The sequence below is a fragment of the Amblyomma maculatum genome, unplaced genomic scaffold, assembly GCF_055883805.1.
Source record: "Amblyomma maculatum isolate TAMU_Amacu unplaced genomic scaffold, ASM5588380v1 scaffold_13, whole genome shotgun sequence".
NCBI lineage: Eukaryota > Metazoa > Arthropoda > Arachnida > Ixodida > Ixodidae > Amblyomma > Amblyomma maculatum.
Window position 1 is genome coordinate 27,401,507 of NW_028146738.1, and position 24,205 is coordinate 27,425,711.

Genomic DNA, 24,205 nt, shown 5'->3' on the forward strand with positions numbered 1-24,205 from the left:
CGCACGCCACACAGGCGCCTCTCTGTGTCGCCTTCATCGAAACGCAACCGGCGGCAGTCGGGATCGAACCCGGGTACATCGGCACAGTAGTCGAGCATCTTAGCCACTGCACAACCCCAGGGGGGGGGGACACAATTGTAAAGAAGAAGATGATCTGGCGCCGGCACGAGACGCGAGCACCAGTTGTTGGAGCCAGCCTGCAAGCCTCTGCCTCTGTGAGCCGAACGTATTTTGTTTCTGTGCTACACTGGATTACGCCACGATGGCTGAACAAAGTATACCCGGCTTAAGAGCGATGCTCGGGGATCGCCCAGCGCAAGTCGTCGAGAAGAGCAACACGTTCGAGAAGAACTACAGTGTTGGTGTCCTGCTTGGAAAGGGAGGCTTCGGCACGGTTTACGCTGGCACCCGGAACCGCGACAACTTGGCGGTGGCCATCAAGTATGTGTCTCGGCACAGGATTACCAAATGGGGCACGATAAACGGCCAAGAGGTTCCCCTTGAAATAGTTCTCCTGCGGCGCGTTGACCACATTCCGAGCGTTATCCGGCTGCTCGACTGGTACGAGAGGCCCAAATCGTTCATCCTCATCATGGAGCGGCCCGAAGCGGTCAAGGACCTCTTCGACTACATCACCGAGAAGGGCGTGCTCGAGGAGACGCTGTCGCGGCTCTTCTTTAAGCAGATTGTCCAGTGCGTGATAGCTTGTCACAAGGCTGGCGTCATCCATCGTGACATCAAGGACGAGAATATTCTGGTCAACCTCGAGACCCTGTCTGTGATCCTCATCGATTTTGGGTCCGCTACCTTGCTGCGCGAGGGATTCTACACGGGCTTTGACGGAACCCGCCTCTACAGTCCTCCCGAGTGGATCCAGCATCGCCGGTACAACGGTTGCGAGGCCGCTGTCTGGTCCTTGGGCATCCTCCTGTACGACATGGTGTGTGGCGACATCCCCTTCAAACAGGACGAACAGATCCTGCGGGCCAAACTCGACTTCCGGCGGAAGCTGTCTCCCTCGTGTGAGGACCTTATCCGCCGCTGCCTGGCGCTGGTGCCGGCCGAGCGACCCTCCCTCGAGGAAATACTCGAACACGAGTGGATGGTCACCGGTGACCTCAACAGCAGCATTTCCGAAAACATCCCGGCAGGGTGTGCGGATCGAGGCGAACAGTCTTAATTCCCTGCACCAGAATTGAACTGGCAGTAAAGACAGCATCTGCATTTGACGATCACGCCCCCCTTAGAAGCACCAATTTTCTGCCCATCCTCCCTCTTCCCCGCCATCACCGACCCCTTTCTCCTCATCTTCTCCATCATTCAAACATGCATCGCCCTTTTATTTCCTTCTGGAGAAAAACCTTCATTGTTGACGTTGCGTTCTGTTGGAAACCGCGAACAAGTGTGGACACAAGCCCGGCTGGATTCAAGACAGAAGTCTTTAAGTGTCGCTAACAACTCTTCCACCGCTGCTTGGAGACGACGAGGTGACAGCTTTTTATCATCAATGTAAACACACCACAAGCGCGTGAGAAGAATCTCTGCTCTCCCAAGTATACGACTGCCCAGTGTGACAAAAGTGAGGAGAGACTGGGGACCCAATTTGCACGCGTTTTTTTTATTTTTTTTTTGCGATGGACTCTGCGAGTTCCGGAGCGTCTTGTCTGGAGAGGTGGGGGGTGTCCAGTGTGTGCGCCAAGGGGCGAAGAAGCTAAGAGAGTGCCTTCTTTACTGCGTAGGTGTGACATGACTAAAAAAAGTGGGGCACCCTCTCACCTCATTCCAGGACTTACACCTTCCGTGTCTGTCTCAAGCACACTAGTTCTTTTTTTGCACACCGCAGTGTTCTGTTCACAAGCGGCACGCCACTTCCATTGTTTTTCTCTGTCTTATCACCTTCTCCCTGCATCTGTTTTGAAGATGTACATAATGGAGTTCAATTTCTCCACCTCCTCTACTATCCTGTTCCCTTCCACCTGCCATCATTACCACAAGCAGAGCTCATTGTAAGCTAGCATTGCTCCACCATACAAGGCATTCTTCTTTCTTTTCCGAACATAAACAGTGTATAATACAATAGCATCACGCTTTCTTATATTCCTGTTTGTGTGCGTAAAGGGCACCCACATCACGTTTCTTTGTACTTTTTTGAATTGCCGGACATGCCAGTCCAGTCAGCGCTATGAAGCGGCAGCTGTTCTTTCATAACTAAGTTATTTGTTTCGTCATGTGGAAGAGGTAGTGAAGTGAGCACCATGCCGCGAGGAGTAGTTCCCCTTCTTCGAGTCGGCAGCTCCTTCACTTCCATGCCTGTTCCTTTTATTTATGTGTTCTCAGTTTAGTGTTTGTGTCTCCATAATCCCCTGCTCCCTACCCACGAGTCCTAGGTTCGGAAAGCATTATGTACATAATTTGTACAGAATAGTCACGAGTTGGGTGTTTTTATTAAAAAAATGTTGAAAAAAAAATTCTTGTACGTGCAAGCATAAAATGAAATGTTTTATATATCACTTTTTCTATTTTTCCGTTTCTTAAGGTAACATGTTTATTATTTCTCGCTATAAAAAGGAACGGCTATACAACCTCAGTCCTTAGCAAACGATCTCGTTTAGTAGTTTCGTGCTCTTAGTGTCGATATCGCTTTCGCAACTGTCGTTACCGTGTGCTTGAGTGCACAATTTCGTTGGTGCATCCTCTTTCTCTGGCGCTTGTCTTATGTAATGTGAATTCGTTTGTGACAGTGATTACTCATCAAAATGCCGCATCGCACGAATGTCCGGGTAAAGTGGCCATGCAAAGAACGAGTATGTTGAATATATATGAGCGTTAATGGATTAATTTCTTGCAGTGCATGGAAATGTCTTCTTGTTCACGGCCCCGGTTGATGATGCACGGCTTGTATATTGGTAAAGGCATTAAGCGGGCAGATCGACGACGTACACATGCGTGCCTAAGGAGTCTCGTGATTTGATTGACAGCACCTTGGCCTACTTTCTGGCAGGCACGCACTCATAAAACCGCTGTAAAGACCTTCCGCACATCTAATGTTAGCAGCACCCGTTGCGACAGCCGTTGGCAGTCATTGCTTTTGATGCCACCTCGGCGCCCTCAGTCGGCACACTGGTGGTAAATTCTGGATACTATAGTTTTAGGCACAGTAAGACCACAGTGAATTGAAAACATAGCGTAATGGACCGGTGTGACTTCCAATGGAGCACAGAGTTTATAACTATTACTGCAGTGGCCTAGAATAATATTGTAGCGGACGTCTGAACTTCGCCTACTGCGGCCTGATTTCGAGAGGAGCTGGGTACTATAATAGAGAATTGGGCTCCTACTGTCACCACCGGCAATTTGGGGGCGAGAGGCGCGTAGGAACACAATTGCCTATTGTAGTTTGCGTTATCCTGATTGGAGCGGGGTGCCTCTGTTTTTCGCAGCGCTGCAGATATCTCGTGAGGCTATGCATAGTGATGGGGTTAGTGGTTAGTGAGGTAGTGGGTTCGACTCCCTAAACAATTTTGTTCGCGTCCCATGAAGCGCGTGGATTTAAGTCCCTTAAAAGTCTGGGGTTCGAACTACATAAAGGTATTAGGTTTGTGTGCCATGGAGGTCGTGGGTTCGAGACCAGTGAAGGTCGTGAGTTCTAGTCACAAAAAAGGTCGTGTGTTTGAATCCTGTAAAGGTCGAAAGGTAGGAGGTTCCAGTCACGTGAAGTAAATGGGTTCAAATCACGTAAAGGTATTGGGTTCTCGATCGAACCCCGTAACGGGTTCGATCGAGTACCGTGAAGGTCGTGGTTTCGAGCCCTGTGAAGTAAAGAGATGCGAGTCACGTGACATTGAAGTCATCGTAATCATCATCATCAGCCTGAACCTACCCACTGCAGAATGAAGGCCTCTCCCACATTTCTTCAATTAGCCCGGTTCTGTGCTAGCTACATGCACTTGACCACTGGGAATCTGTCAACCTCATCCGCCCACCTAGCTTTCTAGCGCTTTCCTTCCCTTTCAATTCAGTTGGTTACCTAAGCGACCATCGGTTGTCCTCTCTTCGCACTACATGCCCAGCCCATATACATTTCTTCTTCTTGATCGGAACAAACTCAGTCAAGCAATCGCGTCAAAAGGAAAGTGTTTATACTGTGCTTCAAATATTATAGAGAAATGGGGAAGTATTAGAGGAAAAAAGGACGTGTGCCGATAGATAGAGAGTACGTGCCCATTAATGAGCAGTTCAGCGTTCGTAGCTGTTTTATTCCGTTTGGTGAAGAACTCTCGCAATCCGATGATAAGCCGTAGGGTGTATAAGTAGAGCCTTGATCCAAAGAATGAAAATCATTCTGCGAGTTTAACCTTGTTTTTAAGATCCAGCAATAGGTGTATAACGATATATATTCTTACAGACGAGAAAAAGCGGGTTGTGGCGTGGGCAGGAGCGCTCGCGCTAGGTCCGCCGCGGTTCATTAAATCATCTCACTGTCATCGGCCACCTTCTCTCTGTTCTCCTGTGTTTATCGGTTTTCCGCCCCGTAAAATTTGGTTGGAGATGCCGTGTACGTCATCACTGCTCGTCATACTGGCCCGAAAGCTTCGGCCGCTTGTGTCTGCTTGCGCCGTCAGCAGCGGATTCTATGGAGCACATCGCCTGCCTTTTCTCCAGCCTGCCGGACCCGACGTGACCTTGCCATTCCGTCATCTCGTCCCCCGGCCCGGCCACAAGACACGACGAAGAAGAGACCACATGATATCACCGATCCGAGACGCTACCCACACGACCCCAGGACACGAAAGGCCCGACTTACCTGACGACCCCACTAATGAGACGCTGACCAGAAGACCCCATTGACCCAAGACGACACCACATATGAGGGGATCCCCCAGCCCATGTCATATGCTGCGTACCTGAGCTTCGGTTATCTGCTATTGGTGACCTGTTGCCCGAAAGCGTCCTGGAAAGAAATTCTAGAGGGCACTTTGGACCCCTAAAGTGCGATGAGTCGAAAGCATTATAAGGCGGTGGATCGGAGCCCTCCACTGCGGCACTTCTATCTCCCTCTCTTCTTTCATTCCCACCTTCCTTCTTATGTGTTCGCGGAGAATTGTGACTTATACTGCGCCTTTTCTACTTTGTAAATTAATTTCAAACACCGCTGATGCCTGCTGTACTAACGCCTCCTGGGACTGCTTGTGTGGTGGGCGTTCGAGGAAGCGGCAAATGAAAGGTGCTACACGGTCGCCTGGATCGGACGCCTAGAGGGATCAGCTTCGTATATGCATGAATTGCGTGGTGACGTCATGGCCTGCCTTGACGGTACATCGCGCGCCCCTTGTCGAACGCAACTAGCATTTCATTGAAAACATAAAAGTTCACCGGCGTTCTATAATTCGTTAAAAGAACCGGAAAGGCGCAGTATCTGTCACTCGCGCAATCCCGCTATCATCCTCACGTTTGTGGGATTCGGGCTTGCTGCGGCTGCCCTTTGCGCGGCCGCCGCCCGCTTCCCAGTTGTTCTCCTCGTTCCCTTTCTCCCGCCTGAGGCGGCGGAGAGGGGCTCGGACGACTTGTCACTGTCGTTCGGGCCACAGCTCCGCCCTGGCGTCCCAGTGGCTGTTCCCATTGGCGCCTTTTGGCGGGAACACGGCACCGCTTCGAGGGCCGCGCTCGCGCGACCCTCCGAGCGGGGCCCAGGGAGAGACTCCTCCGAGACATCGCAAGGTGCGTACGCTACTGTTTTTGTCTGCCGGCCTTTGTCCGCGCAGACCAGTGTGTACTCGAGTTCGTCTGCTCCGGGTCTTACCTGAGAGCGAAGCTCGAGCCTGTCGATGGTGATCCAACGATCCGCGACAGGCGTACCTTGCGGTGGTTGCCCACACTCTCTCAAAGGAACCCTTTGGTCACTGCGAGAGAGATCACAGCACGCCCTTGCGTGCTTGCGGCGCGCACTCCGTGTCACTTCGTGCGCGCAGGGGAGCCTAGCTCCTCGCGCGCTCCCTTGACACGGTGACTGCGTATGTGTGTGTATGTGCGTTTGTAAATGTGTGTATGTGTGTGCGTATGTGTGTGTGTGCCGCTGGAGGATGGCGTTTCAATAAACGTCTCCTTTGTGAACTCGGAGGTTTGTGTCCTTTCAGCGAAGTGCTCTCCTCCCGATGGAGGTTGAGTGCGCGCTGCAGTGTTTCAGTGTGCGCGTGGTGACGGCTGATCGGGGCTTCGGCTCGCGCGACGCTCGAACCCGCGGTGGTTCGTGGCCTATGTCCAAGTAGAAACCACAACTGGCGCCCAACGTGAATTGTCCTATCTCTTTGAGTTGGACTGCATATCGGCCGAGCCGGTCGCCTTGACGATCAAGCTCTTGCACCATGTCTGCCGCCCCCTGCGGGGCACACGGCAGCGAATCTGAAACGCGATATATGTCGGCTCCTTACGCAGTCGTAGCGTCTTTTGATCCGTTGGATGCTGTTCCTCTGAACAGCCAAACACAGTGGCTGGCCGCCGGCCCCATTGGGCTATACGGCAATGCCGCGAGTAACGTTGATCCCTCGGCTCCCATTGGAGCTTTCTCCGGACCACCCTGTGGTGGGACCGCTACACAGATACCTCCGCTGTATCAGTTTTCCGCCCATGGCAGAAGCAGTTCGCGCGATGCCGTCGCTACCGGCAGCTACGCGCAACAGCAGCCGTGCCCCGCTAGCAGTCAGTTTTGCTCGGTGAACGGTGAGGCGCCGGCCGGACTCCCTGCGGAGACCGCGCCGCTCATCGAACTGGAGGACCGTTTGCCTTCTTTGTTCATGCAACCCGCCCAAACCTCCTCTGAGGGAAGGACGCAGGCGCTGCTCACAAGCGCTGCCCAGATGATTCAGTCGCTAACAGGGGCGGTTGAGGCGCTTTCGGCCGCGCCGAAGTTGTCTCACCCCGCGGTCATGTTGCCCATGCCGACGTACCGCGGCTATGATGATCCTATCAGTGCCCGGGATTTCATTGATTCCCTCGCCCATTACCAGAGAGCTATGGGTTTCCCTGATGAGGTTGTGCTTGCACGCATCATCCCCGCAGCGCTGACTGACACGGCAGCTAGGTGGTACCGGCTTTCCGGCCACCGAGCAGCGACTGTCGAGGAGTTCCGTGCAGCATTCATGCGCGAATTCCTGCCCGCTGACTATGATCGTAGGATGCGGCGAGAGCTGGAGCTCCGCACACAGGCCCCGGACGAGTCGCTCCAGGAGTTTGTGCGGGCGATGGAAGACCTTTTCTCAATCGCGGAGCCAACAGCCTCAAACGAGGAACGCGTCGAAAGAGTGATCATGCAGGCACATCCGACTTTTTCGGCATACCTGCGCGGCGGCCGATTCCGAGATCTAGAGGAGCTGGCCGCCGAGGCAAAGCGCATTCAAGGCGACATCCTCGCCGCGCGTGCCTATCGCCCGCCACCGCCGGCAAGCGAGGCCCTTGAGCCACGCTGCGCATGGAGAGGGGCCATGACCCTTCCTCACCGGCGTGAACCCGCACAAACTGCCTTTGCAGCCGTTGGCGGGCGAAACGACGCTTGGGAGCTGAGCGAAAGAGCTCTGGATCCTTACTCGTACGGAAGACGAGCAGCCTGCGCTGCACAGTTTTCTTACTCGCGTGCCGAAGGACGCCATGCGACCCAAAGCACAGCGGAGGGAGAAGCTCGCAAAAACCGGCCCTTGTTCGGTGGGGCAGCGAGCGGGCCCAGGCAGGGAGACGCGCCTTTGTCACGCGGCCAAGCTCGCGGGGGTGTGCGTTGTTTCCGTTGCCAAGAGAGGGGACACTTAGCAAGAGAATGCCCCGTAGCCAGGCCTTCTGCGAGGCAGGAAAACGGCGACGGGGGTCGGTTGTAAAGAGACAGCCGGCCCAAGCTTTGCTAATTCCCTCTGCGTACAGGGTAAGCTGCCTCGGTGGTGCGCCCGCGCCGTTTATTTCGGTCACCCTTGCTGGCCGCGAATTTCCGGCGTTACTGGATACAGGAGCCAGCGCCTCCTTTTTCAGTGAACAGGTGTTGTCCCACTTGCAAAAGCACTCTGTGCGCTTGCGGGATTGCCGTTCGACATTTAACCTCGCGAAAGGCGTGGCCCATTCGGCTGGCGCCGCGAGGCTGACTGTCAGATGGGGAGAGCGAGCGAGACGCACGCGTTTCATTCATCTCCCTGGGCTCAGTGTGCCCATGATTCTCGGAAGGGACTTTCTCCAGAAAACCGGGATCGTGGTGGACATTGCGAATGGCGGCTATTGCGAAGGACCGTTTTCCCAGCTGAAGCCGTTCATTAGCCCCCCGGCGTTGGTATCTGCCTGTGCAGTCGAGACGTTCGGAGAGTGCCACGCTCAGCGATCGGGGCCCTGCCCTTGTGTCGAGCGTTATGCCGTTCACACCCCCATGTGGGAGCGAGCGGCGCGGTACGACGACGCACCCCATCCACTGGCCGCCTCTGCGGTAACTTTGGATGAGACACAGAAGGCTCGGTTGACAGCACTTTTGCGTCAGTACGAGGAGCTCTTCACCGATCAACCTGGCTGTACCACTTTAGTGAGCCACGCGATCAACACCGGAGAAGCGCTTCCGTTGAAGTGCAATCCCAGACCCGTCAGCCTTGCGAAGAGGCAGGTGATTGATGGGTTGTTGGATGAGATGCTATCGTCGGACATTATCCGTCGCTCGTCCAGCGCCTGGGCGTCTCCGGTGGTGTTGGTGCCCAAAAAGGATGGCAGCCATCGCTTGTGTGTGGATTATCGCCGTCTGAATGCGCTGACTCGCAAGGATGCCTATCCGCTCCCAACGATCAGCTCAATCGTAGGAAGCCTAGGCAGTGCGCGGTATTTTACCACGCTAGATGCCTCCAAAGGTTACCTACAGGTCCAGATGGATGACATTGACCGGCCTAAGACCGCGTTCACGTGCCACAGAGGGCTGTTTGAGTTCACTCGCATGCCCTTTGGCCTCTGCAATGGTCCTGCGACTTTTCAGAGGCTGATGGACCGCGTCCTAGGCGAAGCGAAATGGTCCCATGCCATGTGCTACCTGGACGACATCGTGATTTATTCACGAACCTTTGATGAGCACTTAAGCCACATTGCCGACGTGCTCGAGAGGGTACGGGCTGCCGGGATGACTTTGAATCCTGCAAAAGCCCAAATAGCGCGAACCCGAGTTCAGTTGCTTGGGTTTACGCTGGGCGAAGGCTCCATTGAGCCGGATCAGGAAGAACTTCGAGCCATACTCGAGTTTCCTGTGCCCAAGGACGTACGCGGCCTGCGCCGTTTTCTGGGAATGACCAATTTTTATAGGTCATTTATCCCGTCCTGTGCCCGCGTGCAGGCGCCCTTGACCAAGCTCTTGGGAAAGACTGCTGCGTGGCGATGGGGGCCTGAGCAAGAGCAATCCTTTCGCCGCCTGTCTAGTGCCATCGCAGAAACAGCGCAGCTCAGGCTACCCGACCTGACCAGACAGTTCGTAGTCCAGACTGACGCGAGCGATCTGGGATTAGGAGCCGTTCTCCTACAGGAATTCGATGGCGTGCTGCAACCTCTTGCCTTTGCAAGTCGTTCTTTGCTGCCCGCGGAAAGGAATTATTCCGTTACCGAGAAGGAATGCCTCGCCATCGTGTTTGCACTGCGCAAGTTTGACGTCTACCTTGATGGAACGCATTTCGTGGTGCAGACAGACCACAGCGCGCTCAGCTGGCTGATGCGGCTCCGGGAGCCTGCGGGACGGCTGGCGCGCTGGGCTCTCCTGATACAGCATTACGACTTTTCGGTGCAGTATCGCAAGGGGAGCACGAACGTGGTAGCTGACGCGCTATCCCGTGCCCCACTCGCCAGCGGTGCCTTTGCGCCGGCAAGCGGAGGGGGCGAAACAGCGGACGAGCCGCCGAGCGGCAGGAGGGGGACGCCCGCAAACGGGCCTACCCATTCCGCCACCCAGGCAAGCAGCACTTCGCGAAGCGGGCGGGGGAGGCTCTTTGTGAGCACCCCAGATGCGCCGAGGCTAGCGAGCGAAGTTTTGGCGGCTAACCTGCGCGGGGACGAAAACAGGCTCCCCTCTGGGATGACTGGAATCGTGTTCAGCCGTAAAGAGCTACTGACGGCCCAGCAAAATGACTCCTTTTGTCGCGAGGTTAGCGACGGTCTCAGGGAGACGGAGCGCCGTGACGCTACTTGTACTGTAGCGGGCGCAGCGGGGCAAGAGCCAGCGTGTGTCGCGGCGAGCCCCGGGGACTCATATTTGCTGGACCATGACGGGCTCCTGCTGAAGTACATAGCCACAGATAATGAGTCCATTGACCCATTTAAAGTGGTTATCCCCAAAAGTCTGAGAGGCGCTCTGTTGCGATTCTCTCACGACGAGCCACTTGCCGGTCACCTGAGTGGCTCCAAAGTTTTCACAAAACTGAGTCAATCGGTGACGTGGCCCGGCATGAAGCGCGACATTTTCCGCTATTGCCGTTCCTGCCATGTCTGTCAAACGGTGAAGTCAAGGGGTGGCAAGCCACCGGGCATGATGAAACCAATTGACAGTGTGCGTCCGTGGCAGATGGCCACCTGCGACTTGATGGGGCCTTTCCCCAGAAACAAGCAGGGGTTCATTTACCTGATGGTAGTCGTTGATCATTTTTCCAAGTGGGTCGAGTTGTACCCCCTTCGGAAAGTGACAGCGCGAGCGGTGCTGGATAAACTCCAGAAAGTGTTCTGTCGCTTCGGCTTTCCGGAACGGCTGATCACGGACAATGCGTCCTACTTCACGGCTCGGGTGTTCGGTAATACCTGCCGTTCCCTCGGAATCGAGCACTACACCACTTCCCCCTACCATCCCCAGTCTAATCTGACCGAGCGGATCAACAGAACGCTCAAACCAATGCTTACGGCCTTTGCCGAGTGTCAAAAAGACTGGGCAGACCATTTGAGTGAGTTCGCGTTCGCCATTCGAACAGCTGAGAATCGCTCAACTGGTTTCTCTCCCGCCTTCCTCAATTTCGGAAAGGAGCTGGTGAATCCGATGTCAGGCGTCGTTCAGAGCCAGCAGCTCGAGGATGAGAACGCGCGAGCAGACTGCTCTGCTTATGCGTCAACGCTTCGGGACCGGCTGTGTCGGGCTCTCAGCAGAGCAAGACAGAGTTTGGCGACGGCCAGAGCCCAGCAGAAGGTTCAGTACGACCGCAAGCACCGCAGCCTGACATTTCAGGTGGGCGATCTTGTCCTGAAGCGCAACCACGCTCTTAGTGACGCGAGCAAGGGGTTCTCAGCCGCGCTTGCTCCTAAGTGGCTTGGTCCGTACCGAGTGGTCAAAGTCTGGTCGCCACTCGCGTACCTGCTGGAGGATTCCTCTACGGGGAAAACCAGCCGTGCCCACATCGCAGACCTGAAGGCCTATGTGTCGCGGTCTGACGAGCTTGCGTCAGTGCCCATTGTCACCACAGGCAAGCGACGAGGCACACCCGATGCGGCGGAACGCAAGCGTGCCCCGCACCGGTACAATCTGAGGCGACGGTCACCTGTGTGATTTAATGCCGGACGGCGGACTTTTTCCGCACCCGAAGGCATATCGCCTCACCGAGCGAGCTTTCTCGTCGGACCCTACCCGGAAACAACGTCGGCCGTCCCCTTTCTGTCCCGCTTAGTTCCAGCCTCTGTGCGTTATTGTGTTATTGAATTTTGTCTCTTCTAGCATCTTTGTTTTGTGTTGTTGTTTATTTGATTCCGTTCTCGCTTCACCTAGTGTACAGTGAGTGCTTTCTTTTGCAGAGCGCGTCTTTTCTCCTCTTTCCTTTTAAACACGCGACGGTGGCTCATTAAGCATGCCCGTCGCGCGGCTGTGTTCGGTGCGTGTAGAGGGGAAGTTAGGGTAGTTGGGGGACAAGCAGCGTGGACCATGCCCCCTTCCCCTTCACCCAAGACCGCCGAGGCTGCGAAGGTGCTCGGGACAGGTTGCCGCTGAAGCTCGGCGTAACACTTTGTGTGGTGTGTGCGTTGCTGTTGGTGAGCGTGCCCGGGAGCGGAGGCGACGACGTTGCGGCGTGTGTGTTTGCCGGCGTGTGCTGAGCGCGGTGGAAAGAAAGCCCGCGTGTGCTGAGCGAAAAAAAAAAAAAAAAAAACGTCCCGCGCGGTCACCACATGTGCATCTTGGATGGCCGCCGAGAAGTTTCCGGGGCCCCCCTTCCGCGTGTTCACTGTTCCCGCACCGACTGCGATCGGAGATCGTCTGCAGCCAGCAGCTGCCAACTGGCCACCCAGAAGTCGACGAGCGGTGAGTCACCGGTTACCGCCGGCTCTCTGTGCTGCACCGACGAACTGTGTCGAACTTTGGAACTTTGCCGCTGACACTTTCGTATTTACTTCGTATTCGGAACTTTACATATTATTCTTCAGGTCATCTTATCCTTTTTTTTGTTTTGCTTTTTGTGTGTGCCTTGTTGGTGTTTGTCTTTCTTGAGTGTCTGTGTTTCGAGATCTTTTTGGCTGGAGCTGAAGCGTAGTTGACTTGTTGCGTGAGGATAGCATTCTTTTCTTCATGCTGGGGACCTGCCGCTTGCTTTCGCTGATGGGTAGGAGGGCAATTAAGGAGAGGAGGATGTGGGATTCGGGCTTGCTGCGGCTGCCCTTTGCGCGGCCGCCGCCCGCTTCCCAGTTGTTCTCCTCGTTCCCTTTCTCCCGCCTGAGGCGGCGGAGAGGGGCTCGGACGACTTGTCACTGTCGTTCGGGCCACAGCTCCGCCCTGGCGTCCCAGTGGCTGTTCCCATTGGCGCCTTTTGGCGGGAACACGGCACCGCTTCGAGGGCCGCGCTCGCGCGACCCTCCGAGCGGGGCCCAGGGAGAGACTCCTCCGAGACATCGTAAGGTGCGTACGCTACTGTTCTTGTCTGCCGGCCTTTGTCCGCGCAGACCAGTGTGTACTCGAGTTCGTCTGCTCCGGGTCGTACCTGAGAGCGCAACTCGAGCCTGTCGATCGTGATCCAACGATCCGCGACAGGCGTACCTTGCGGTGGTTGCCCACCCTCTCTCAAAGGGACCCTCTGGTCACTGCGAGAGAGAGATCACAGCACGCCCTTGCGTGCTTGCGGCGCACTCCGTGTCACTTGTGCGTTTTGTATATTGTGTATGTGTGTGCGTGTGTGTGTGTGTATGTGCCGCTGGAGGATGGCGTTTCAATAAACGTCTCCTTCGTGAACTTGGAGGTGTCCTTGCAGCGAAGCGCTCTCCTGCCGGTGGAGGTTGAATGCGCGCTGCAGTGTTTCAGGGTGCGCGTGGTAACGGCTGATCGGGGTTTCGGCTCGCGCGACGCTCGAACCCGCGGTGGTTGGTGGCTTATGTCATCGTAGGAAACCACACGTTAGACAAGGGGAATTATGAAGAGCATTCAACAATCCGGGTAGTGGCGCAGTGGTAAAGCGCTGGGCATGGGTTCCAAGAGATGGAGGTTCGATTCCCATTGGAGGCGAAATTAAGTTCATTAATCTTCTTAACTCTCCCTCTCGAAAGCGTAACGCCTCTGCTGACAACCTTCTGTCGACAACGATGAGGCATTAAAGGCTTTCGTCTTAATAGGATTCAACGCGGAATCATTATGGCGGCAAGCCATTGTCTTCTTCCTTCTACCTGTTCTCCATCCAGTCACGCCCAGCGTTGTGCGACTAATATAATCGTCATTGACAAACTTCTTCGCGCGTTCGGAGCCTAGCTATGTAGCAGTACCTGTTATAATAGCTCACATCGCTCATATCTCTCAAAACGAACTCGGGGAGTGTATAAGTTTATCATCTTGAAGTCCCTCTCCCAGCTATCCACTTCATTTGGCGGTCATATGTTGGCACACAGTATGTGGATGAATTTGATTATGAAATGAAATGTTGAAAGGGACGACTTCGAGGGCTGAGTTTAAAAAGTCTTCACATAAATCGCACGCTTTCTTACCCCAGTCTCATGATAACCTTAAGAGGCTTCGCTCGAACGGAAACGCTTGGACTGTTCTCCTGGTGCTTGAATCCGCGCATTGCTCAGACCGTTCTATGGGAGTCGGGTTAACTGCCACCGCACCCCTGGCACTACCTTTGCGGGTGTTGTGGCACATGTGACTTCGTGGTGTTTGCGTGATGAGATCACGCTCATGAACCATAGGGAGCACTGAGCAATCGGCATTTTTACCTCGGACTCACAGCCACAATCGATCATGCGCCGGCAATTGTAAAAAGGCCGTTTTTTTTTTTTTTTTTGGGGGGGGGGGGGGGAGGGGGGTTGAAACTTTCACACGCATAAAATAGAATAACGGGAGATTAGCCCCTCATTACACTCCTCAGAAATTTCTACTGTGCGCAAAACTTACTTTCGCGGTGTATTAGTGACATATGTGCGTATTGCGCATGTCTTAATGACTGCCTTTATAGATATTGTTTGATTTAAGCATATTAGGGAATCAGCAGCATTGGAGACTGAGCAGAGAAAGCAGACCACATGGTGCAGACAAGCCATGGTTATGCTTTTATAAAAGAAAATGGTGACAGTAAGGGAAAAAAATTTACGTGCGAAACCTTTGTGACAATAAAGGTTACTGTCTCCAGAACAATATTTTTATCGTGCAAGAAACTATGAACGAAATTTATGACGTAGTGACGCTCTATCGAGAATTCACCATTGGGGACTTCTTGGAAGCAGGTGTTTCGAATTGCCGGAATATGTACACCAAATTTGTAGTTCAATAATAGAAAATAAAAATGATCAAATACCAATTAATAATTTAAATAACGAAAGAGGCCAAGAATGGGGAATGAGGGATTAACACCCGTAATACAGAATTCGGAGTGTTAGTGCTGCGTGCCATCCTCTTTTTGAGGTCTTTTCCATTTTTTTTTCACAAGCAATATACTAAATTAATCTATAAGCATTAAGCATCACCTACTTCCCAAAGCCTTTGCCACGAACAGCGTGGGCGAAACTAACGCCACCATGCTGAGAAATGCATGAGCAGGTCGTATTTGTTAGAATAGCTCCTTTATGTGTTGCAATATGCATTCGGAGAGATATTTAGAAAAGCCAATTAGGAAAGCGCTTCCAGTGTCGCAGTGGATTGGAAACTACAGTCAAGAAGCAGCAAGCATTTTTGGGGTTGCCACGCTTCGGTCCGGAGCAATGATAATTCACTGTCTCGCTTTGTGTGGTACGGCAAGTGTTACGAGGTCGCCTTCATAATATGTTTTTTTTTTTTTTATGTATGAACATCGGTATGACTGTTCACATATTGCTACCCCGGTTAAATTAACTTCTTTTTTTCCCCTTTTTTTTTGCCTTCGCCGACTGCCCCCGCAGCCAGGCCAGGCAGCCTAGCCTGCGCCTCCCTGAACAGTATAGGTGCTTTCTGAGCAGCCACGGAGAAAGCCGGCGGCGGCTTAGATTTTAATTTTTATTATTTTTCAATAGTTATAGATTGGGTAGAGTTTTCAATAGTGCTTCCTGCAATGAATGTTACAAAGGCAGCTTCCGTCTTGTCGTTACTTCAACAGACTTGTACTGATTTAATTATTATCCTCGATTGGGAGGCGCGATTGTTCAATCATTGAGAATGAAGAAAAACTGACCCTTTAAAACGATTTGTTTGGAAGTACCGACAATAAACCTAGGTGCATGCAGCAGAAGTTTCAACTTGAAGTGCCGTAGGTGGTCACAGGGAATGCATCGAATGTCTTAAAACTGTTTCTCGATGTCGCTTGTGTATCGACATTCTCACGCGTCCGCGCAGCTGCTAGAGAGCTCATTTTTTTGGTACTTAAGAACGCGATCGATTGAGGCCAGTGAACATGCCGGCCAAACTGCTGACATCGGTCAGCAACCAAGTCCTATGGAGCGGACACCAGCCGCGATAGATCAGTGGTTTTGCTGTTGGTATCGGAGTACCAGGCCATTGTATTGAATTCCGGCTTTGACGGCCTCATTTCGAAATGGGGTGTAAGCGCGTCACTCATGCATTGGGCCCAGTAACCGCTCTTGAAGATCTCATTCAGCCAAAATATATTTTCAGCGTTCCAGTAATGGGGCCCCTTATAGCTCACCTTCAGCTTCACGATATTGAGACGCGTATACTTGCGAACTGGCCGCAGCAATCAGCTTCGTCACACGGCAACGGCGCCGTCTTCCTTGAAAGCAGTTTTGTACACCCACATCGCTGTAAAAGATATGGTTTGGTTTGATTTAATGGGTTTAACGCCCCAAAGCGACTCGGGCTATGAGATGCCTTAGTGCAATGTTTTTTTTTTTTTTTAATTTTGAGCACGTGTGGTTCTTCAACGTGCACTGACATCGCACGTCACACGGGCGCCTTACTTTTCCCTTTATTCGAAAAGCGGCCACCGCGGCCGTGATCCAATCCTCCATCTTTAGGCCCGGAAGTCGAGCGCCCTAACCGTACGGAACCACCATGGTAGGGCCGAAGCGATTTGCCTCGCACATTTTTTCTGGTTTTGACCTATGACTGCTTTTACTTCCCTGGTTTTGGGCCCTTTTCGGCTCGCTCGTTGCTGTGGTTGGGTTCTTTGGCACCGTCCCTTGGCCACGATGTTGTTCGCACCCCCTCTGTTGTAATAAGTTCAGAATACGTTTTTTATGTAATCTGTTGATAATGCTTTCCGGCCCTCCTCCTTTTTCTTTTTGGTTTTTCCGGGTCAAGATTGTCGGCCGCCCTTTGTTAAACTGTATCTGGTCGTAGTATAAGGCCCCTTGATTGTCACGTGAGTTTTGACATAAATTGTGCTGCGGTTTTCCTCGAAAATAAAGTTGTCAGTTAGCGCCTGTCCTGTCTACATCTGTGTTAGTTGACCCGTCTTTTTTGCGCTATGTCTTCAAGAAACTGCTACCAACTAGCCCAAACCAAACATCGGATGTAAATAAGTCGGTTCTCTCTCGGAATTCACGCATTTTATAATGGTGACCAATTCTCTCGGATCAATAGTACTTGTACCTTCAGGAACGAAACTCTTGTCGAAATGAAAAATGGTGAAATCACTATGCCGGTTTTCTCGATCGGGGACCGAGAAGTCTTTATCAGAAAAAGAAAGCGATTTGGGGTAGTAACAGAGGTCGATGTTGTTGAGATGACCGATGAGCCAAATTGCAAAGTAGACGAGCCAGAGATTTTGTGTGGAACAGATCGGTAACCGGCCGAGGCGCAACAGCTGGAGGTTGGATCTTTAACTAAATATTTAGAAAGAGCAATTTTGTCGAATTCTGTCAATATTAAAATCCTTCCCCTGATGTTTCAGCAATAACATAATTTTCGCGGTTTTCCAACCTTGTGGAATCGTGGCTTTTTCCAAAGACCAATAGAGGGTGTACAAAAGTAAGTCTGGCAATCATTAGCGGCATGCTGAACCGGCGCTGGCAGCGATATTTTTTTCGCTCCATCCGTTCGCTTTGGTTCGCTTCGTGTCCATCCGTCAGCGCCCGCCGTTTTGTACGCGCTTTTCATGTTGTAACCTAGTGTGCTGTACTTGGACCTCTTTTCTGTCCCTGGCGGTGTCTGTTAGCGAAGCCAAGAAGCGTATTTTGACAGCCGAGGTGTAGCGGTTACAAACTGCTCTACGAGTCGTGCATGGGCGCCTCGTCGATCCGCGCTGCGTCATCCGTATCCAGGTCCAGTATCTAGAGTTTTGTAATGTGCAGATTTTTTTTTTTGTCTGTGTGCCTTTGCTATTTACTTTAACGACTATGAGAGACGATCGCGAGTTTGCTTGGTTTGAGCATCACCGTCGCTCATCCCACTCCAGTGGAATACTTGATGAAATGAGCGAGGATGCAATTTATTTTGAGATGAAAGAATCGTGCGTAATTTGACGTAAGTCGGAATGGCGCTTAGCACTTTCCTGCATATGCCGTCGACGCAGTTATTGACACGGATCTCGGATATAATCGGGGTCTGCGTAAAAAAAAAAAGAAAACCGTGTTATTGTAATTTCTGCTTCCAATGAGTGAAGATTGATTGGTGTGCAATAAGCGATGATGAGATAATAAAATATTTGTAATTAATTGACGAATTAATGAAATAAAACAACAAAAGAGAAAAAAAATTTGGAAATCGAGGGTTTAAAAGGGACAAAATGCTCAGAAGGAAAAGCCAGTACTTGGTGATGATAATGAAGAAAATTTAGAATATGTTATTGATTAATTGAAATAATTGAATGTGTTCAAAGGTGTCAGCTTGGTCAGAATGGAAAGATGATTGTTACTGACCCTGAGTGTTGGTGTATAAAAATATGAAACAATAAATAAAATAATGAAACAAATAATCGAAATATAAAATAAATAAAAGCTAAAAATTCAAAAAAGGGAAGAAAGAAAACGTGTGGTTGTGTGAGAGAGAGAGACGCTATCGCGTTATACCCTTAACGGCGGAGCTTAAGTGCCCCCTTATGTTTTATAACAGTATGATATAATATACATCTGACTTTATGAACACGGCTAGTTGCAACAAGCACTGACATTTCGCTGTAATGTGAGTTGACGTTTCAAATTTCTTTTCGTTTCAGCCGAGTTCCTCTTCCTCCGAGTTCCTCGAAGCTTCCCATGGCAGCACTTTCATATGAGGTTAAGGCTTCAAATGTCTGCTATCTAACAGAGGGAATAAACAAGAAATCGGCATATTTACAAAATCAACTGAATTCAGGTGGCTGTCAATTAGCGAACCATCGGGCGACTCGATAAAACGCACAAACGTGAAAAGCAAACTTCGTTATTTTATCGGCCGCACCAGCAGGTATGAAGGCACAGAATGCAAACCTGAGCTGCGCGCTTTGGACGCGGACCGGACTTTGCATGCATTATCAAGGGATAACATCTTTCGAAACGGGCTGGACGTGAGCATATTACAACACACTAGTGGGATGTCATCGTCTCCTGCTTTACTAGACGCCGCGGGTTTGGCAACCGCTTTTCCAGCGTGCCTCGGGCGCACTAGACAGCCGTATTGCTCTCTGCACCAAGCACTACAATTTCGCACGAATGTGAAAGTAGTTTCGGTAATCATGCGCGTCTCTTAAATCAAATACACAATGGTAAATGCAACCTACGTACAAAAGGTTTCAAAGAGCGTATTTGAACAATAGCGTTCGGTATACATGCATTGCTCCTTCTCCCGTGTCCTCCATCGGAGCATAAGTTTATTCTTCAAGTTAACAAGGCTCCATAGCACGCAAAACAACCTTGCTGTTTTAGGTGATAGCACGTTCTGTGAGCTAGCTCCCAGTCAAAGGGAAGTGCAGTAATGCTTTACATGATGCAAGTGACACTTGTAAAACTGATTAGGATTACAAACGAGCGGTCGCATACACGAGTATGCCTTGTTTCCGTGCGCATCTATGACGGTGCGCTTGCTGCAGAAGGGTACGCCGCAACATGCTGGCATCATTCTGAATAGAGCTTGGTGCAAGCAGCGACTGCTGGGATGTTAAAAAGATGAAACAATCGCTTGTGATCATTCCAATGCACCTTGCGGTGCAAGCACGGGTTCCACGATGGCGCAAGTTGACAGCGTACTCGATGGGAGGCGCCGGAGGACTGAACAAAACATGGCCGCCGCGCACAGTTTCTGTCTCCTTCACTAGATGGCGCTAACTTTTGTAAAGCCTCTATTCGCAATCTCCATGAGATTTGGGGCAAAGCCTTCGATTAATATTTTCAGCATAGCAACTTATACTCTATCCACTCCAGGGCACCAAACCGCAGACAATTAACTACATACACTAATTCCAATTACAGACACCTCAAAGAAGTCTGCGCTCAAATGAATTGGGCTTGAAGAAAAGATAGTGCAAGCTTTAAAACGACCAGCAGTGCTTGGAAATATGGGCTCCAGTTGATCTTTTTCTTCTTGGGGAAACGTTACCGTGGACTGGGCGTTATAAAAAAAGGGCAACAAGTTGGTACGTTCCATTACGTTAAATATATCTAGTGAGAGGTTCACGACTGACTCGGTTAGAAAAGTAGGTGTTATAGTTTCCGTTATATTTATTTGCCGCTTTAGATGTTGTTAATGAAGCTGGCAAGAATTTGTAATTTATGCAGTTGTTTGGGCACTGGTTATGCGCTAGACCCTTCCTTGCGGGTTTCCACCTAGGGAGCATAAACGACAATGTTCTTTTTTTTTTTCATCTTCCGTGCATGTAGTGTCCCGGAATCGGATATCAATCTGATAAACTTCTCAGCCAATTTAACCTGGGCCGTCTTTTTACTGATTGTGACAGCATGTGCGTGGTCAGTGCTGTTGTCTGAAAGAATTATGCCTATTAAAGTTTTTTTTCCCTATTTCACTCTCCCGAACTCTGCTCGCAGACGCTAGGCATCACGTTTATTTCTCGTACGAACATCCCAACCCCGAGGTTGTATACTATTTTTTTAGGGCGCAACAGCAAAATACGAATTATTTTGAAGACAAAAACAAGGGCTTTGATTTCTAAGCATGCATGCTCTCGGCACTGTCGCGTCTTCGGCGATGATTATAAATCACAGTACGGCTTCTAAATTAAAGAGATCTTTTTTGCACAAAGGAATCTCTAAAGTAAGATTTGCTGACTTATGCCGTTTTCTCTACCCCAGGCGCGACTCATTCGGAACTCTAACTCGTATTTGCGCCGAATATCCGGCCAGCATTGTTCTTTGCGAGAGCGCCACGATGAAGAAGAGGCAGAACATCAAGGTAGAATTACGCGAGCGCACGTGTTCCGCGTTCCTCGTTCAGCATGCGGTAATTCGAACATGGGCACTGCGCCGAGCGGTCTTTCACAGCAACCAGCCATCCTTGAACAGCTCTCGTCCTGGTACATTGGTGGAAGCCTCCTTGCCTTCACCGGGCACCCTGAACTCTTCACGTTGGCGTGGCATCGGCTCCAGGCTGGAGAACTGGACTCACAGAGCAGACTCTGCGGAGAGGTCGCCCCGGCGACTACCTACCTCGGTGTTCCACAAGGGCTGTGTAGTCTCGGTCCTACTCTGCGACTCCATGCTCGAAGTACACGGAGGAGGTGGCGGCCGGAGCTGTCGACATCTACATCGGTGGCTAACAAGTCTGGTTGCCAGGGACATCGCCGAGCCTGGCAGGGCAGTCAGTCGTCCGGCCATCGACCACCGCGGGAGTTTGACACCGATGACTTCTCTGGTGAATATTTCAGCTGCGCACTATAATCACGATAATCACTGCTGCTGTTGACACTTTGTTTTAGTAATAGGCGATAGCTTATGCAGCACGTTCGATGAAAAGCCGTTCGCGCCGTAGTAGTACTCGTCGGTACATTTGCCGCAAATAATCAGACACTGCGTAAAAACTCATACCATAGTAGTTTGTGCTTCTAATGGTTTGTGGTCGATTGGTGTGTGAAAGCAGATGACGACTTAATGAAATCATTGTAATTATTGAATCGAAAGGAAAAACAATCGTTGGCACAAACGCGTCTAAATCTTCACAATGAATATCGAATGTAAAAAGAATGCTAATTAAGAAAATTTACTGTGCGGTTTGATCAACTAATTCCAAAATTTGATAAAAAAAATTATGCAATGAAAGTTGAAAAACGCCCAAATGTGCGGAAGAAAAATACACTGCTTCATAATGCTGATTAAGAAATTTCTGCTTATAACTGGTCAACTAGCTATATCAAGAAATGTTTTAAAAATGCGTTTAAAGGGTCAAGCTGCTCAAAATGAAAAGGCGGTGCTTGCAAATGATAAGTATCGGTGTATATAATTTAAAAAAAAATTAAAACAAACACACACACACACACACGTGCGCGAAAGCACACGCACACGCACGCACGCACGCACGCACGCGCACAAGTCCCGATTCTGCTCAGTTGTGCGTGCTCGTAAGGGATCTTCAGGGGCCTAGTTGCCGCCATCATTGTTCTGAGCTTTCACTTGTATTGTGATTTCAACAAAGATTTACCTCACAAGCCTAATGTTAACGCGCAGTTTTCTGAACAAAGCCATCAGTATCATAAAAGTAGCGCCCGGCTTTCGTAACTTGAAGCGTTCCTCTACTTAATACAACAAGCACACCAGTACTTTTAGCTGTTGACTACCATTTAATCCAAGCTTTTCGCACGATTCATAATTCTTAGTCCTTAATGTGTCATCTATACTATCGCTGTTTTCGGGAGAACGCTATGCAGTTAAGACTGGTAAAATGGTTTGCTTCAGACTCAGTAGGAAAAGAATCATACCTCGAACCAAAAAACCATACCTCATCCAAACAAAGAATCAATAAATGACAATCGAAAACCGATAAGTGATCAACCGGGAAACATTGTGCGAAGCGAAAGATGCATAATATCAACACTGATTCTAACAATCAAAATTCATTAGTCTTGATACATTGGTGGTGTGTAGAATTCTTTTCCAAGGTGCACTTTTTTTTTATGCCGGCCCGTTCTCATGTTCGCTGTGTACTGTCTGGTTTAAAAGCAAACTCAGGCTAGAGCAGGTATCAACTGCTTTGGTTCTTCATGTGACAGTGTACATTAGCGCCGAAGTGCTCTTCCCATTGCGGTCAGAGCCACGAAATGGTACTTTCGCTTGTTTGGCGTCCACCCCAAAGATTTAGTGCACAAAACGGCGTCAAATCGGGTGAACACGACGTATTGGAGAGTATGATGGCCAGGAAGCAAAACGTGTGATATTTTAAGTTTTTTGTACTTGTCTTTATTATTCCTCAATATCTATTTTTTTTTTTTTTTGCTGTAGCACACCTAAAAGTAAAAAATGACTGCATTCGCGCCCTTTTGTATGCCGCTACACGCCTAATATGCTGCTTTTCGAACAGCAGTGTGCTAATATACCGACATTTCGCAGGTCCCCCAGTGTTGTCTATTAATGTACTTTGGTGCAGAGGACGGCCCATGCTGGCTCGGCTCACGGGCCGAAAAGAGTGTCTTGCGCTTCTCGGGATTTCAACCCCGTTGTGCTAACGCCGCAGAAGCAGGCGTCAGATGGGACCCACGGGTGCTCTGCCAGCAGTATACCACCACGACTAGAACCGTGGTGCTGGCCGTGCTTCCGCCCGGAGGCTGGGCCGGAACCGATCTCGACTGCTTTTCTCCGCCCACGTGAGTGAGTGCAGAGGCGGTGGCACCTAGATACTGATCTTGATAATAACTTTGAACTTGCTCTCGCAGCAATAGGAACACAGCACAACTCACAGAGAGTGTTACTCGCATTACGCAATCAGTTGAAGAACCGCCGGATGCATGTGCAGTGCCATCCACCCTTACGGTAAACACGCGACCATTTGATCGCTCTCTTAGATGCGCCACTGAGTCCAGCTCGGCCGCGCTTTGGCCGAAGTGCCATAGACGCACCGGGAGGTGCCACCACGCGTGGCCTTCCGCATCACTTCTAGGCTCGGCCGGGTAGGAGTCAGTGACGCTGGAAATGAGTGAGCACGTGTTCAAGTATCCATCCTAAGACTGGACGACCCTGCAGGACATAGATATACCTATTACGCAGAACCACAGGGTCAGGTTTGATTAAACTGCTCATTTGGAGCGAATTAAACCTAAAACCTATCATCAACACGATGACTATAACCGGCGGATCTCGCTGCAAAACTTGGTTGCCCGTAAAATATTTCTTCCACAGGGTTCTTGCCCCGACGAATTGACCATCAATAGCAGCTTTGGGAAATTCTGTATCTCAGAGGACATTCTGAAATGTGGCGGCAGCCGTCGAGACTACACACATCCGACCAAACAGCACAGTATAATGCATAGAAGGAAATATTTTGGCCCTCGGTCATTCATATCAGTGGATGGTGTATAGGGTGAGCATCCCCGATGCGCACTGCCTGACCGGAGAACAGAACTCACCGCTATGGCATGTGATGTTGCTATAGTAACGCGTATATAACTCTGAATGCTCGTATGAAAGTGAGCTCGTAAAATAGAATGTAAAGTTAAAACTATGCTACCAAAGAATTTTCGTTAATTGCTTTGGCCACAGGAGAGTGCAAAGATAAAAGGGAATGTACGTAAGAAAAAACTAATATATTAAACAAATCCCGTTTTGTTGCTGGATTTCTGCTCATTTTATTGAGGTTAGTTCAGTCCCAACTCTACTCTGTCATTCTTGCTCAAATTAAAATAACAGCTCACAAGGCCCCGTTCATTGCCTACGTAGAAATATTCAATATGTAAGCGGAGAATTTTACCCTAGTTGCGTTGGCTAT

The 24,205-nt window shown here is 50.5% G+C and overlaps 1 protein-coding gene and 1 pseudogene across 1 annotated transcript; both read left to right on the top strand.

The window, feature by feature from the left end:
• Positions 1-262: 262 nt before the first annotated feature.
• Positions 263-1,229, top strand: LOC146172438 (serine/threonine-protein kinase pim-3 pseudogene; annotated as a pseudogene).
• Positions 1,230-6,699: 5,470 nt separating this feature from the next.
• On the top strand, positions 6,700-8,276 carry LOC146172439 (uncharacterized). Its single transcript, XM_084586075.1, has one exon. It carries the CDS (start codon positions 6,792-6,794, stop codon positions 7,860-7,862), a length of 1,071 nt encoding a protein of 356 aa, XP_084442201.1. The 5' UTR covers positions 6,700-6,791; the 3' UTR covers positions 7,863-8,276.
• The last annotated feature ends 15,929 nt before the right edge of the window (positions 8,277-24,205 follow it).